The sequence below is a fragment of the Scyliorhinus canicula genome, chromosome 27 (genome assembly GCF_902713615.1).
Source record: "Scyliorhinus canicula chromosome 27, sScyCan1.1, whole genome shotgun sequence".
NCBI classification, from domain to species: Eukaryota; Metazoa; Chordata; class Chondrichthyes; order Carcharhiniformes; family Scyliorhinidae; genus Scyliorhinus; species Scyliorhinus canicula.
The window spans coordinates 7367890-7385366 of NC_052172.1; the positions used below are offsets into that span (position 1 = coordinate 7367890).

The following is a 17477-nucleotide window of genomic DNA, read 5'->3' on the forward strand; positions in this document are numbered from 1 at the left end:
ATTTTTAAAAAAAATTTAGAGTACCCAATTATTTTTTCCAATTAAGGGCCAATTTAGCGTGGCCAATTCACCTAACCTGCACATCTTTGGGTTGTGGGGGCGAAACCCACGCATACACGGGGAGAATGTGCAAACTCCACACGGACAGTGACCCAGGGCCGGGATTTGAACCCGGGTCCTCAGCGCCGTAGACAGCAATGCTAACCACTGTGCCACCGTGCTGCCCCCTGTTATCATTTTTGATCCATGGGTGATTGATGGACACGTATCTTTAAGTCAAGCAGCAGAGAGAGAGAGAGAGGAATTCAAAGTTTCTAAAAATAATTATCTTGATTGGTATTTCAAATAACAATTACAGAATAAACAAAAGAAAAAAGGCTGGGTTTCACACATCGAGTATTGTACAATAGGTTTGAACGGCCAGCCTCAGGGCCCCTCCTTGTCATCATAGCTGCGACTGGGGCTCTGACGCTGGATGATGTTTATATGTGTACAACAATGTTTGATTTTCAGAAGTCTGTCAAATTTCATTCGCGTCTCTGTTGCTCAGCAGTCGGAGTTCTTTCTCATTGTCCCCCTTCTGTATCCCAGTGTGATTGGGGTCTCTCCCCTCGTTGGTCCGGAGCCTTCCTTCTGTTGGTTGTGGGGGGGGGGGGGGGTCTTTAGGCATGCTTGGGTCTGGTTGTTACTCCTGTTTGTCCCTCCAGTAGATGGCCCTCCTCCTCCTCCTTCCTTCCCTATTCTAATCTCGCTCTCTTCTCCCCTTTTCTATACCCCTCTCTCCTCCCTCTTCTCCCCCTCCCTCTTCTCTCTCCCCCCCCCCCCCCCCCCCCCCCCCCCCACTGCCCCGGACTGGCCACTAGTTGCAAACAGGTCCATGAATAAGCTTAACCCGACGCAGGAGGAGGTGGAGTTGACTCTGTGCAGTGCCTTTATCCAGAGTCCTCCCCTATCTCCGTGCCCGACTCTTCTCCTCACTGTCATCTGCTCTCGTCCAGTGGAGTCCGAACCTTTTCGATGAGCCTCCTGTATGTGTCACCACAAGCGTCGTCCCCTAATCAGTCCAGCCCCACGATCATGTTCAGGAGTGTGTGTTCGGGTCTTTGTGGGACGCTTTTGTCTCCTATGAGGAGAGATTCAATAAACTGGGATTGTTGTCCCTGGAGAGACGGCTGATAGAAGTTTATAAAATTATTAGGGATATAGATAGGGTGAACAGTTGGAAGCTTTTTCCCAGGGTGGAAATGACAATTACAAGAGGGCACAAGTTCAAGGTGAGGGGGTACAGGTTCAGTGGAAATGTGCGGGGCCGCTTTTTACACAGAGGGTGGTGGTGGTGGCCTGGAATGCATCGCCAAGTGAGGTGGTTGACGCAGATATGTTAGCGACCTTTAAGGCATATCTGGATAGACATGACCAGACGGGGTACAGAAGTATACAGGTGGTTCGTCTAGATAGGACACGTGATCGGAGCAGGCTTGGAGGGCCGAAGGGCCTGTTCCTGTGTTGTCCTGTTCTTTGTTCTTTGATCTTGTGGAGAAAGTTACGCAGCAAGGTCAGCACGGTAGCATGGTGGTTAGCATAAATGCTTCACAGCTCCAGGGTCCCAGGTTCGATTCCCGGCTGGGTCACTGTCTGTGTGGAGTCTGCACGTCCTCCCCGTGTGTGCGTGGGTTTCCTCCGGGTGCTCCGGTTTCCTCCCACAGTCCAAAGATGTGCGGGTTAGGTGGATTGGCCGTGCTAAATTGCCCATAGTGTCCTAAAAAGTAAGGTTAAGGGGGGGTTGTTGGGTTACGGGTATAGGGTGGATACGTGGGTTTGAGTGGGGTGATCATTGCTCGGCACAACATCGAGGGCCGAAGGGCCTGTTCTGTGCTGTACTGTTCTATGTTCTATGTTCTAGCTGCAGATATCTGAGCTCATTCAATTTCGGGAGCTGGAGATTCTCTGAGTTCCCCCTGGGTCACCAGTCCTCAATGTACATGTCCTCTACCATCAGTGTTCCTCTTTTCTTCCACCCTTCTACTGTAGCCATGTAAAATGGCCACCTGCAAAGGACCATGGGAATTGTGGTCAATTTGGGACACAGACAGGTACTGTGTATTGCGCAAAGAAACCAGACTTGGCTGAAACTTGTAACCATTAAGAGTCAATCATCATTTCCCCCAGGACAATAGAGTTTGAATCAAGGAGTTACAACAGTAGCAGACTAACAGGCCCCCACCCCTCTTATTTGGAAAGGCCTACGTGCCTGGGACAATGATAGCTAGGACCTGCCCAGCTACTGAGGTATCCACCTCCTAATTGGCTGAAATCGATGAGGGTGATCGAGACCCTATCGATCCACTGGACCGTAAGGATCGCCCTAAAGGACGCGAAAGAGACAAAGGATAAAAAGCACTGCGCAATAGAGAGCGATCTCTTTTGGGGCCGGCCTGTGCGCGACCAACTGCAGCAGAACCACCAAGTTCAAGGACTCGCGACCATTCCTGGAGGACGAGCCCAGCTGAGATGAACCAACAACTTCCAAACCGACCACGTGGACCCGGATAAAGGCCTTAACCCGCACAGTACCGGTCACTCGAAGTCAAGGAACGGTCATCTTACTCGTTAGGTGTAGTGCAGTACGGAGCTGCGTGCATTATTGCATAGAGATACAAGTCTTGTGTTATTAATAAACTGTGTTTTTGAGCCAACATACTGTGTGGTCATTTGGTCGATATAAGAAACAGCTTGTGATTCACCCCAAAGTAAATAAGGCAACACTACGCTCTCTGTCCCCTCTTCAGATGCCCGTTCACCAATGTGCTGATCTAAGGGTGATAACCAGAGGCTCATTTGCCAGTGCGAACAAGAGCAGGGATTGTGGGCACCACTGTCTTTAATGGGGGTCCCCGGTGAGTGTGTCAGTATTTACAGGAGATCCGCGGTGAGTGTGTCAGTAATAACAGGGGGGTCCCGGAGTGTATCAGTATTAGCAGGGGGATCCCGGGGAGTGAGTAAGTATTTACAGGGGGTCCGGAATGTGTCAGTATTTACAGGGGGTCTCCAGGGAGTGTATCAGTATTAACAGGGAGTCCCCGGGGTGTGTGTGTCAGTATTTACAGCGGGTCCCGAGGGAGTGTGTCAGTAGTTACAGGGGCCCCCCGGGGAGTGTGTCAGTAGTTACAGGGGGCCCCCGGGGAGGGTGTCACTATTTACAGGGCGTACCCGGAGAGTGTGTCAGTATTTACAGGGGGTTCCCGGGGAGTGTGTCAGTATTTACAGAGGGACTCCTGGGAGTGTGTCAGTATTTACAGGGCGTCCCCGGGGAGTGTGTCAGTATTTACAGGGGGTACCCGGGGAGTGTGTCAGTATTTACAGGGGGTCCCCGGGGAGTGTGTCAGTATTTACAGGGGGTACCCGGGGAGTGTGTCAGTATTTACAGGGGGTACATCCTTCAGCCTCAGCTCGAGGGCAGAGGCACCAATGCAGAAGGATGGGTTTCCCCACAACACATTATATCAAGCTTTGACAAAGAGTCATCGGACTCGAAACGTTAGCTCTTTTCTCTCCCTACAGATGCTGCCAGACTTGCTGAGATTTTCCAGCATTTTCCCTTTCGATTAAATCATGCGATTGGAGAGAATTTAAATTAAATTGGCAGAGTGATGGCCATTTATAGATAGATGTAGAATAAAAAAAGAACAAATAAAAGTACAGCACAGGAACAGGCCCTTCGGCCCTCCAATCCTGTGCCGACCATAATGCCCTAACCAAAAAAGCAACTCCTGCCCTTACTCGGTCCGTGAACCTCTATTTCCTCTCTATTCATGGACCCATCCAGATGCCCCTTAAATGTTGCTCATGTGCCGGCTTCCACCACATCCTCTGGCAGCGCGTTCCAGGTACCCACCACTCTCTGTGTGAAAAACTTACCCTGCCCATCTCCCTTAAACTTTCCCCCTCTCACCCTGAACCTGTGCCCCCCTTGTAATTGACACTTTCAGCCTTGGAAAAAGCCTCTGACTATCCACCCTGTCTTTGCCTCTCATAATTTTGTTGACCCCTGTCAAGTCTCCCCTCAGCCTCTGTCTTTCCAGTGAAAACAATCCTGGTTTATTCAGCCTCTCGTCACAGCCAACACCCTTGAGACCGGGCAACATCCTGGTGAACCTTCTTTGCACTCTCTCCAAAGCTTCCACGTCCTTCTGATAATGTGGTGATCAGAACTGCACGCATACTCCAAATGCGGCCTAACCGAGGTTTTAAAAAAGCTGCAACATGATTTCCAAACTCCTGGACTCAATGGAGGAATAAGGTGCAGAAAGTGAGTGTTGGGCAGTTCTATTTGTGTTGATGAAGAGACACTTGGTGGCTGAAATGATTGGAGTGGAGAAAGTCTTCCTTCAACAATTGGCTCTCATGACTAAAGCGAGCAGTGTCCTATTAGAAAGGAACAAACTGAGGAGGACTATGAGGAATACAACGGCAGGATGCCAGATTGTCTGTTTCGGAAACTTATGTTCTCCCGCCAGAGCTGAATTGCAACTGAGCACAAATCAGGAAGCAATTCCTAATCCTTCTGCGTGCAGGTTTATACATGGTAAGGATTACGAGGAATTCCCAAATTAATCACGCCATCGGGGTGCCATGTTAAGTGGACAGCCCAATAGCGAGGTCCCGTCGCTGGCCACACCCCCAGCATCACAATTCAGTACCCTCCGTCAATTTCCAGCTGACCGTTGAAAATCACTCAAACATGAAGGGGGGTGATTGGAAAGCACTTAACTCTCTTTGAAGTGATTGATATTTATAAACATTGGGGTTAGAGCACCTCAGAGTTACTCAATCGTGAAGGAAGATGAATGAAGCGATGAAATAAGAGTAGGGCCAGTCAAGGACAGTGGTGGGAAGTTGTGTGTGGAGGCTGAGGAGATAATCGAGATACTAAATGAATACTTTTCGTCAGTATTCACTCAAGAAAAAGATAATATTGTGGAGGAGAATGCTGAGACCCAGGCTATTAGAATAGATGGCATTGAGGTGCGTAGGGAAGAAGTGTTGGCAATTCTGGACAAGGTGAAAATAGATAAGTCCCCGGGGCCGGATGGGATTTATCCTAGGATTCTCTGGGAAGCCAGGGAAGAGATTGCTGAGCCTTTGGCTTTGATTCTTAGGTCATCATTGGCTACAGGAATAGTGCCAGAGGACTGGAGGATAGCAAATGTGGTCCCTTTGTTCAAGAAGGGGAGTAGAGATAACCCCGGTAACTATAGGCCGGTGAGCCTAACGTCTGTGGTGGGTAAAGTCTTGGAGAGGATTATAAAAGATACGATTTATAATCATCTAGATAGGAATAATATGATTAGGGACAGTCAGCATGGTTTTGTGAAGGGTAGGTCATGCCTCACAAACCTTATCGAGTTCTTTGAGAAGGTGACTGAACAGGTAGACGAGGGTAGAGCAGTTGATGTGGTGTATATGGATTTCAGTAAAGCGTTTGATAAGGTTCCCCACGGTCGGCTATTGCAGAAAATACGGAGGCTGGGGATTGAGGGTGATTTAGAGATGTGGATCAGAAATTGGCTAGTTGAAAGAAGACAGAGAGTGGTAGTTGATGGGAAATGTTCAGAATGGAGTTCAGTTACGAGTGGCGTACCACAAGGATCTGTCCTGGGCCGTTGCTGTTTGTCATTTTTATAAATGACCTAGAGGAGGGCGCAGAAGGATGGGTGAGTAAATTTGCAGACGACACTAAAGTCGGTGGAGTTGTAGACAGTGCGGAAGGATGTTGCAGGTTACAGAGGGACATAGATAAGCTGCAGAGCTGGGCTGAGAGGTGGCAAATAGAGTTTAATGTGGAGAAGTGTGAGGTGATTCACTTTGGAAAGAATAACAGAAATGCGGAATATTTGGCTAATGGTAAAATTCTTGGTAGTGTGGATGAGCAGAGGGATCTCGGTGTCCATGTACATAGATCCCTGAAAGTTGCCACCCAGGTTGATAGGGTTGTGAAGAAGGCCTATGGTGTGTTGGCCTTTATTGGTAGAGGGATTGAGTTCCGGAGCCATGAGGTCATGTTGCAGTTGTACAAAACTCTAGTACGGCCGCATTTGGAGTATTGCGTACAGTTCTGGTCGCCTCATTATAGGAAGGACGTGGAAGCTTTGGAACGGGTGCAGAGGAGATTTACCAGGATGTTGCCTGGTATGGAGGGAAAATCTTATGAGTAAAGGCTGATGGACTTGAGGTTGTTTTCGTTAGAGAGAAGAAGGTTAAGAGGTGACTTAATAGAGGCATACAAAATGATCAGAGGGTTAGATAGGGTGGACAGCGAGAGCCTTCTCCCGCGGATGGAGGTGGCTAGCACGAGGGGACATAGCCTTAAATTGAGGGGTAATAGATATAGGACAGAGGTCAGAGGTGGGTTTTTTACGCAAAGAGTGGTGAGGCCGTGGAATGCCCTACCTGCAACAGTAGTGAACACGCCAACATTGAGGGCATTTAAAAATTTATTGGATAAGCATATGGATGATAAGGGCATAGTGTAGGTTAGATGGCCTTTAGATTTTTTCCATGTCGGTGCAACATCGAGGGCCGAAGGGCCTGTACTGCGCTGTATCGTTCTATGTTCTATGTTCTATGTTCTATGAAGCAAAGCTGGCAGGTGTGTGTGTGTTTGCGTGTGGAAGCTGTCAATCACACCCTTGAGCGGGAAATGAATGAATGGCTTGCAGCTCAACGATCTGAGGAGTTTAAATACAGCTGCCTGGTTTCTCTTTCCAGGAATGGATACGTGGTGCTTCCTGTGGCTGAGCCAGCAGGTGTATTGCCCAGGTGAGTGTTAGAACAGTTTATTTTACTGTCTCTATCTGCCTACTCTTTAACTTCCAAACAGGGGACTCTTTTCTGGGGGGGGGTCTCCTTTTTCATGAAGCCTTTGGAGCAGGTTTATTTATTTAGGGGGTCTCTGGGTGGGGGCCGTGGCAGGGAGTCTGGTGGGGGTGAGGTGAACATGTCTTGCATTGTGGGGTGTCGGGGGTGGCCTTGGGAGACTTTCACCTACTGCGAGGCCCACCACGTCAGGGCCAGACTCGTCCTCGCCACCCCAGCCCAGAAGAATCATGTGGGCCCTGAGAAAATAGTGCCTGGCCCATTAAATAGATGCAAAGATGTTGTTAAGACCCATTTGTCTCCTCCTGCGGGCATGACCCTCGACCCCGTGCCAGTGGGGCTGGAGCATCGCAAATGGATTGGCGCCCGGCATCAATCCCATTTTCTCCGACACTGGATTCCCTGCTGCGTCAGGAACGCCTGACCCCACCAAAGCCTGTCCACCATCTACAGGGCACAAGTCAGGCGTGTAATGGAATGCTCTCCACTTGCCTGGATGAGTGCAGCTCCAACAACACTCAAGAAGCTCGACACCACCCAGGACAAAGCAGCCCACGTGATTGTCCCCCCTTTCACGAACATCCACCACCGATGCACAGTGGCAGCCGTGTGCACCATCTACAAGATGCCCTGCAGGAACTCACCAAGGTTCCTTAGGCAGCACCTTCCAAACCCACGACCACTACCATCTGGAAGGACAAGTGCAGCAGATACCTGGGAACCCCACCACCTGGAGGTTCCCCTCCAAGTCCAAAGAAATATATCGTTCCTTCACTGTCGCTGGGTCAAAATCCTGGAAGGCCCTCCCCAACAGCACAGTGGGTGTACCCACACCACATGGACTGCAGCTCACTGTCTACATTCTCACGGGCAACTAGGGAATGGGCAGCAAATGCTGGCCTAGCCAGCGACGCCCACATTATATCTTTGCTTCCAAAGGGAGAGAAAGACAGTGCTGAGAATTGACATTATTGGAGCTGCTTGCCGACGGGGTTCAGTGAATAGGTGAGTTTGTGCTGCCTGCTCGCTGGGAAGATTTCTGTGGGCAGTCAGCGGTCAGTTTACAAAGTTGGAACATCACCATGAATGGGTTAATTGTACATCATAATCGCAGTGGTAATTCTCAGTGTGTCTAATTTAACCCTCCGTCGCTATTTTGAGAAAGATCAGGATTGTTTCTCTCTGTGACTTGGCTGATATGAATCCCTCGAGCAATATTGTGAAAGTAGATTATTCAATCATTTATCTTTGTGTTTGTAGGAGTTTTCATTGCCCAAATTCCCTCCGCATGTTGTACATATACAACAGTCCTTACAAGTCAAATGTATTCAATCTTGTTGGAAAAGACTTTGGGTTATCCTCCGCGAGTGAAAAGAGACACAAATTTGCTCTTTCTTCCTGTGACGAGCGCCACTCCTGATTGTGGATGTGAATTTGGGGTTATGGAACATAGAACATAGAAGAGTACAGCACAGAACAGGCCCTTCGGCCCTCAATGTTGTGCCGAGCCATGATCACCCTACTCAAACCCACGTATCCACCCTATACCCATAACCCAACAACTCACCCCCTTAACCTTACTTTTTTTTAGGACACTACGGGCAATTTAGCATGGCCAATCCACCTAACCCGCACATCTTTGGACTGTGGGAGGAAACCGGAGCACCCGGAGGAAACCCACGCACACACGGGGAGGACGTGCAGACTCCGCACAGACAGTGACCCAGCCGGGAATCGAACCTGGGACCCTGGAGCTGTGAAGCATTTATGCTAACCACTATGCTACCGTGCTGCCCCAGGGTTCTAAAATTTATTCTGAGAGGGTAATTGGCAATTTATTGGTTGCAGCCTAGTTTCAGTAACTTGAGGTGTGGGCATTGCTCTTCTGTCAATTATTCCCCAGCCTTTACCTTGAATTTCCGTAAAGGAGTGAAATGGCGCACTTCCTCCACCAGGTACTGTTGGAAGAAAGGGTGTGCCAGGGCCTGATCCGCTGTGAATCGGTCCTCCGGTTTCACTACCAACAGGTGAGAGATCTGCTCATTGCAAAAACAAATGGAAAAATCGTCAGATCACCAGCACAACAACAACCTGGCAGCAATGTCAAAATCCTCTCTCTGGACTCCACTCTGTCTGAAACCTATTTCAATCACGTCAATTAAACTTTGCCTTGTTCTCTCACTGGACTGATGCTCTCGACTCGGGTCCTGGTCTGCCTGATATCCTCAAGATACTGTCACGTTGAGGATGTGCGAACAGTTGCAATAAGCCTCATGGCCTCACTCTGCAACCCGCTCACCTTCTCCCCCCCCCCCCCCCCCCCCCCCCCGCCTCCACCCCGGGACCCCACACTGACCCCTGCTTTCTGACATCACTCTTTACAGAAACAAATCAAAGCTCTTCTGGACCTCCCTCTACCTTTCAATGAACAAAGAAATGCACAGGAACAGGCCCTTCGGCCCTCCAAGCCTGCGCCGACCATGCTGCCTGTCGAACCTAAACCTTTCTACACTTCCGGGGTTCGTATCCCTCTATTCCCATCCTATTGATGTATTTGTCAAGATGCCCCTTATAGTCATTATCGTACCTGCTTCCATCACCTCCTCCGGCAGCGAATTCCAGGCACCCACTACCCTCTGTGTAAAAAAACGTCCCTCGCACATCTCCTCTAAACCTTGCCCCTCACACCTTAAATCGATGACCCCTAGTAATTGACTCTTCCACCCTGGGAAAAAGCTTCTGACTATCCACTCTGTCCATGCCCCTCATAATCTTGTAGACTTCTATCAGGTTGTTCCTCAACCTCCGTCGTTCCAGTGAGAACAAACCGAGTTTATTCAACCTCTCCTCATAGCTAATACCCTCCATACCAGGCAACGTCCTGGTAAACCTCTTTTCTTTGCCTAAGTCTCCAAACGATCTATCTCCTGCTATATCCTCTGACAGTCCTCACTGTGACAATTCCACCAACCTTTGTGTTGTCTGCAAACTTACTAATCAGACAAGCTACATTTTCCTCCAAATTATTTAAGTATACTACAAAGAGCAAAGGTCCCAACACTGATCCCTGTGGAACACCACTAGTCACAGCCCTCCATTCAGAAAAGCATCCTTCCATTGCGACCCACTGTCTTCCATGACCGATTCAGTTCTGTATCCACCTTGCCAGCTCACCTCTGATCCCGTGTGACTTCACTTTTTGTACCAGTCTGCCATGAGGGACCTTGTCAAAGGCCTTAATGAATTCAATATAGATAAAGTCCACTGTCCTCCCCTCATCAATCATCTTTGTCACTTCCTTGAGAAACTCGATCAAGTTTTTTTTCTTTTTCTTTTTTAAAATAAATTTAGAGTACACAATTAATTTTTCCAATTGAGGGACAATTTAGCTTGGCCAATCCACCCACCCTGCACATCTTTTGGTTTTTTTTCTCATAGAATTTACAGTGCAGAAGGAGGCCATTCGGCCCATCGAGTCTGCACTGGCTCTTGAAAGAGCACCCTACCCAAGGTCAACACCTCCACCCTATCCCCATAACCCAGTAACCCCACCCGACACTAAGGGCAATTTTGGACACTAAGGGCAGTTTATCATGGCCAGTCCACCTAACCTGCACATCTTTGGACTGTAGGAGGAAACCGGGGCACCCGGAGGAAACCCACGCAGACACGGGGAGAACGTGCAGACTCCACACAGACAGTGACCCAAGCCGGGAATTGAACCTGGGACCCTGGAGCTGTGAAGCAATTGTGCTAACCACTATGCTACCGTGCTGCCGAACACGATCCAGTTCGTGAGACACGACCTCCCCTTCACAAAACCATGCTGCCTCTCACTAATACGTCTACTTGCTTCCAAATGGGAGTAAATCCTGTCTCGAAGAATTCTCTCTAGTAATTTCCCTACCACTGACGTAAGGCTCACCGGCCTGTAGTTCCCTGGATTATCCTTGCTACCCTTGCACAGTGGTTAGCACTGCTGTCTCACAGCTCCAGGGAGCCTGGTTCAATTCCTGCCTCGCGTGACTGTGTGTAGTTTGCACATTCGCCCCGTGTCTGTGGGTTTCCTCCGGGTGCTCCGGTATCCTCCCACAGTCCAAAGATGTGCAGGTTAGGTGGATTGGCTGTGATAAATTGCTCCTTAGAGTCCAAGGGGTTGGGTGGGGTTGCTGGGTTATGGGGATAGGGTGGAGACATAGGTTTGGGTAGGGTGCTCTTTTTCTAACGGCTGGTGCAGACTCAATGGGTTGAATGGCCTCTGCACTGTAAATTCTATGTTTTCATGATTCCCTTGTTGGACTATCTGCATATTGTTTCAAGAAGCACTCCTGGATGCTCCTTACAAACTCTTCCTCATCCAAGCACTTAGTCCCAGTCAATTTAGGGGAAGTTAATATCACCCACCACAACTATCCTGTTGTGTTTCCGATATATCTGCTCCCCTATCTCCCGCTGGCTGTTGGGAGGCCTGTAGTAAACCCCCAACATTGTGACTACACCCTTCCTGTTTCTGAGCTCTACCCAGATTGCCTCACTCTATGGGCCCTCTGACGTGTCCTCCCGCAGTACAGCTGTGATATTCTCCTTAACCAGTAGTGTAACTCCCCCACCCCCTTTACATCCTCCTCTATCCCGCCTGAAACATCTAAATCCTGGAACGTTCAGCTGCCAATCCTGTCCCTCCCTCAACCAGGTCTCTGTAATGGCAACAACATCATAGTCCTAAGTATTAATCCAAGCTCCAAGTCCATCTGCCTTACCTGTTATACTTCTCACATTGAAACAAATGCCCTTCAATCCCCCAGACCCTCTTTGATCAGCAACCACACCCTGCCTCCTCGGAGTCTTACTGGCCCGTCTCTCTTCTTCCCCTCAGTTATTTCACCTCCTGACCTATTGCTCTGATTCTCACCTCCCTGCCACACTAGTTTAATATTAATAATAATCTTTATTAGTGTCACAAGTAGGCTCACATTAACACTGCAATGTAGTTACTGTGAAAAGCCCCGAGTCACCACATTCCAGCACCTGTTCGGGTACACGGAGGGAGAATTCAGGATGTCCAATTCACCTAACAGCATGAATACAGGACTTGTGGGAGGAAACTGGAGCACCCGGAGGAAGCCCACGCAGACACGGGGAGAACATGCAGACTCCACACAGACAGTCACCTGAGCCGGGAATCAAACCCAGGTGCCTGGTGCTGTGAAACAACAGTGCTAACCACTGTGCTATTGTGCCTTGGGGCCAGGATATTGGTGCCTCTTCAGTTTAGGTGTAACCCGTCTGTCTTGTACAGGTCCCACCTGCCCCGTATGAGATTCCAGTCGAGCAGATATCTGAAACCCTCCCTCCTACACCACCAGTTTAGCCACGTGTTTAGCTGTGTTAGCTTCGTATTTCGAGCCTCATTGGCATGCAACCATGTGATTACAACCCAGAGGTCTTTTTTAGCTTTCTACCTAACTCCCTAAACTGCTGCAGGAGCTCGTCACTCTTCCTGCCGATGTCGTTAGTACCTATGTGCACTACAACCTCTGGCTGTTCACCTTCCCCCTTCAGAATGCTTTCTGCCCGGTCAGAGACATCCTGGACCCTGGCACCAGGGACGCAACATACCATCCTGGAGTCTCTCTCACAGAAGTGCCTATCTGTACCCATAACTATAAATTCCCTTGTGACTGTTGCTCTTCTGCACTTTGTCCCACCCTGCTTAACAACAGAGCCAGCCGTGGTGCCACTGCTCTGGCTGCTGCTGTTTTCCCCCAGTCGGCCACCCTCCCAACAGTATCCAAAACGGTATCCCTGTTAGAGATGGGGACAGCACAGGGGATTCCTGCACTGACTGCCTGCCCCTTCTGGCGGTCACCCATCTGTGTGCTTGCAACTTGGGTGTGACCACGTCTCTATAACTGCTATCTATGATACTTTCCGCCACCTTCATGCTCCGAAGTGCATCCAACTGCTGCTCCAACCGAACCATGCGGTCCATGAGGAGCTGCAATTTGTTACACTTCCTGCAGATGTAATTGTCCGGAACGCTTGAAGGTTCAAGGACTTCCCACATCTCACAAGTGAAGCATTCTGGGCGAAATTCTCCGCCCCCCACGACGGGTGGGAGAATAGCGGGAGGGCCTTCCCGACATTTTTGCCGCCCTCCCGCTATTCTCCCACCCCCCCGCCGAAGTCCCGACCCGAATCGCTGCCGCCGTTTTTTTACGGCCGGCAGCGATTCTCAGCTGTTAGATGGGCCGAAGTCCCAGCCCTTTCCGCCGTTTTTACGAACGGCAAACACACCTGGTCTTGCCGTTCGTAAAAACGGCGTCACAAACTTGCTATTAATAACCATGGCACCGATTGGCACGGGTGCCATGGGCCCTACTTGTCCTTCCGCCGCCCCGCAGTATCCATTCGCGGGGCGGCTGAGGGGCAACTCGGCCCGCGCATGCGCGGGTTTCGCGCAAAAACGCGATGACGTCACCCGCGCATGCGCGAGTTGGAGTCTTCCAAACTGTGCATGCGCGGCTGACGTCATATGACGCGTCAGCCGGCGCTAACTCCGGCAAGCGGGCTTAACGATTTTCGTTAAGCCCGTCTTGCCGGAGCCTACGGCGTCGGGCTGCTAGCCCCGACCGGGGACCAGAATCGGTCCCCGGTCGGGAAGGGGCGCGCTGCCGTAAAACCCGCCCGGGTTTTACGGCAGCTTTACGATTTCTCCCGTTTTGGGAGAATCTCGCCCTTTATCCCTCCAACTGCCATTCCTAGCACTAATTAATTAAAAATAAATACTTATTAAATTAAAATAAATTAGTTCAGGGGTGGGCAAACTTTTCCATGCAAGGGCCACATTCAGAAATTCACAATTTTAAAGGGCCGCATAGTATATTAAGTAAAATAATTACTTCACCCGGTTATGATTCTGGGCGCCTCATATGGAACATAGAACATTACAGCACAGAACAGGCCCTTCGGCCCTCGATGTTGTGTCGAGCAATGATCACCCTACTCAAGTCAACGTATCCACCCTATACCAGTAAGTAATCCAACAGCCCCCCCCCCCCCCCCACCCCCCCCCCATTAACCTTGAAAAAAAAAATTTATTTAAAAAAAAAAAAATTTTTTTTTTTCATGACTTGGTGGGCCACATAAAGACCCGTGGGCCGTAGTTTGCCCACCCCTGAGTTAGTTAATTATATGCTTCCTAGCACTATATTTCTACTATAAATGTAAAATGCGAAATACAGTAATCCCCTGTCTCTGGTTTAGATACCCCTCTACTTATGAATGAGTAATTCATTAATTAGATTTAGTTAATTTAACAATGTTTTATTTTCAAATTAAATGCAGATTTCCGACCAGCCAATGAAGCTTTGATTGGTCAAAGCTTTCCTGCGATGTCACTTTTTCAGCCTGGATATCCTTCTCTCACTCTATCGCTTTTTAAAAATATTTTTATTCAAGGCTTTACAACAGAATATAAATGGACAAAATATCAAAAAGACAACAAAGAGCAACACAGACCATCACAACAACCCCAACCCTCCTGCCCCTCTGACACTGACCCCCCCACCACCTCCCGCACTCCCCCTATTTAACTCCCATTCCCGGGAATGACGGCACCTCCCTCCTCACGCAATCCCAAACCTGCAGGCACCGGGACCCATTCCCCTTCGGCAACTCAGACAATCCCTCCAGCTCCTCCAGCCCCACATATTTGCCCCCGATAAACAGGTCCCTGAAATACTCAATCCCTGCCTGCCTCCAGCCCCGGGAACCAGTCTCTCCGGCACAAACCTACGGTTATCACCAAGTGCTGCCTACCCTGCCCCCATACCCTCAAAGCCGACACCACCACTGGGCTACGGAGTACCTGGCTGGCGAGAACGGCAGAGCCACCAACAGCAAAGCCCTCAAGCACGTCCCCCTACACGATGCCACCTCCACCCGACCCCAAACCCACCTCTCCTCCACAGCCCATTTCCTCACCATCGCAATGTTTGGAGCCCAAAAATAATTGATCAATGCGGCAACGACCCCCGCCCCAGGAAAGCCCGTCGCTACGGGACCTTCCCACCCACACAAACCCCCAGACCAACCCAGTGACCGTTCTGAACAACAATGTGGGGACAATGATGGGGAGGTTCTGAAAGACGAACTGATACCTTGGCAGCACCGACATTGTGACACGCGTCCTGCCAGCGACAGGCAACACATCCCACCTGCTAAATTCCCCCTTCATCCCTTCCACCAATTGAGCCAAGTTCAGTCTGTGTGGTTGGGCCCAGCTCCACCCCACCGAGGTGTCTGAAGCTCGTCCCCACCACCCGAAGCAGCAGCTCCCCGAACCCCCTTTCCTGCCCCGAGCTTGATCGGGAACTATTTGCTCTTTCCTATATTCAACTTATACCCCGGAAAGTAGCAGGGAGAGCAGACACCCCTGTCTCGCCCCATGGTGCAAACCATGATAGCCCAAACTCCCTCGGTTCCTGCGCACACTCGCCACCAGCGCCTTTTGCAACTGGACCCAATCCACCGGACCCGGAACTCGCCATCGGGAGCGAGCCGGTTAGACGGCCGCTGCAAATCTCGATTTTGGCCTTTCCCGCTATTTACCCGGTACGTCCAGATCGGCTCCGTGCACATCGCAGTGGTTAAATCACGCATGGTATCTTGTGACTGTCTCGTTATTATTTAAATTGGACCTTATTTTCAAGCTTTATTGACGATGAAAGTTTTATTTCAAGTACAGCTTTGAAATTATTAGGGTGAATAATATCTATTCAAGCCACGAACACACGATCCCTGGGAGTGAAAGCCTGATATCTTGTTCTCCAGAAACCTGGGAAAAGTTTAAATATTTTAAGAGGTTTTTATGTCTTTTAAGCAAAAACGTCATCAGCCAATGTTGGGCTCGAAACTGAGACCCTGAAATGAGGAGCCCGATCACTGACTAACTCAGGGAGCTGAGATTTGTACAAATACATAGAACATAGAACTGTACAGCACAGTACAGGCCCTTCGGCCCACGATGTTGGGCCCAACTAGTCTGAAACTAAGATCAAATCAACCTACTCTCCATTATTCCAGTGTCCGACTCCACTACCATAGCTGGGAATGCGTTCCACGCCCCAACCACTCTCTGAGTAAAGAACCTACCTCGGACATCCCTCCTATATCTCCTATCCTGAACCTTATAGTTATGCCCCCTTGTAACAGCTACATCCACCCGAGGAAATAGTCTCTGAACGTCCACTCTACCTATCCCCCTCATCATCTTATAAACCTCTATTAAGTCGCCTCTCATCCTCCTTCGCTCCAAAGAGAAAAGCCCTAGCTCCCTCAACCTTTCCTCATAAGACCTACCCTCCAAACCAGGCAGCTGTAATGAGGTGACCAGAACTGCACACAATACTCCAAATGTGGTCTCACCAAATTCTCATACAGTTATAAATACATCTTGTAAATACATCCGCAATGTGTCCCCTCATAGAATCCCTACAGTGCAGAAGGAGGCCATTCGGCCCATCGAGTCTACACCGACCTCCGAAAGCCCACCCCTCCGAAGCCCACTTCCCTACATATTTTCTAGATGGGGTAGATTCAGAATGTTCCCTTTTCTGTTCATAATTTTAGAATACCCAATGATGTTTTTTCTAATTAAGGGGTAATTTAGCCTGGCCAATCCACCGAGCCTGCACATGGGTTGTGGGGGTGAGACCCACGCAAACACGGGGAGCATGTGAAAACTCGACACGGACAGTGACCTGGGGGCCGGATCAAACCTGGGTCCTCGGTGCCGTGAGGCTGCAGTGCTAACCACTGTGCCACCATGCCATCGTAGAAAGAATGTTCCCGATGGTGGGGGAGTCCACAACAAGGAGGGTCATAGTTTGAGGATAAGGGGAAAACCTTTTGGATCTGAGGTGAGGAGAAATGTCTTCACCCAGAGAGAGGTGAATCTGTGGAATTCACTACCACAGAAAGTAGTTGAGGCAAAAACATTGTGTGATTTCAAGAAGGAATTCGATATAGCTCTTGGGGCTAAAGGGATCAAGGGATATGGGGGGAAGGTGGGATCAGGATATTGAACGTGATGATCAGCCACGATCATAATGAATGGCGGAGCGGGATCGAAGGGCCGAATGGCCTCCTCCTGCATCTATTTTCTACGTATCCCTGTAACCCCATATCCCCACCTAACCTTTGGACACCCAGGGACAATTTAAAATGGCCAATCCACCCAAGTGATGAGTTTAATAATTCGGCAAAAAGCTCTGAAAATAAATAGCTGCAAGCAACGTTGAAAATCTCTTTCTCTCTTCCTGGGCTCTGAAATCCTTACCAGATCTTTCACGGTGTCCGATCGATCCTGCCATTCTGGAGAGTCAAAGTTGTAATTCCCGTCCATGATCATCCTGAGCATCAGCATCTGTTTGCGGTGCCAGAATGGCGGCGAGCCGCTCAGCAAGGTGTACATGATCACACCACAGCTCCACCTGGACACACACAGCAATCACACATCAGACTCTCCTCACACACTGCGTGTGGCAATCAACACGAGATGGCAATGTCCCAGTCTGCCCTCTGACCCGGCTTTGGTG

General features: G+C 49.6%; 1 protein-coding gene across 5 annotated transcripts in view; it reads right to left on the reverse strand.

The window, feature by feature from the left end:
- LOC119957929 (phosphorylase b kinase gamma catalytic chain, skeletal muscle/heart isoform-like) overlaps positions 1–17477 on the reverse strand; it is a 91999-nt gene that overhangs the window by 769 nt on the left and 73753 nt on the right. For 4 of the 5 annotated variants that reach the window (XM_038786136.1, XM_038786132.1, XM_038786135.1 and 1 more), the window contains 2 exons: positions 17219–17372; positions 8787–8912 (listed from right to left, as the gene is read on the reverse strand). In XM_038786136.1, coding sequence (XP_038642064.1) covers positions 8787–8912; positions 17219–17372 — 280 coding nt within the window. The remainder of the gene's footprint in view (positions 1–8786; positions 8913–17218; positions 17373–17477) is intronic. The other variant, XM_038786133.1, reaches the window with a different exon arrangement.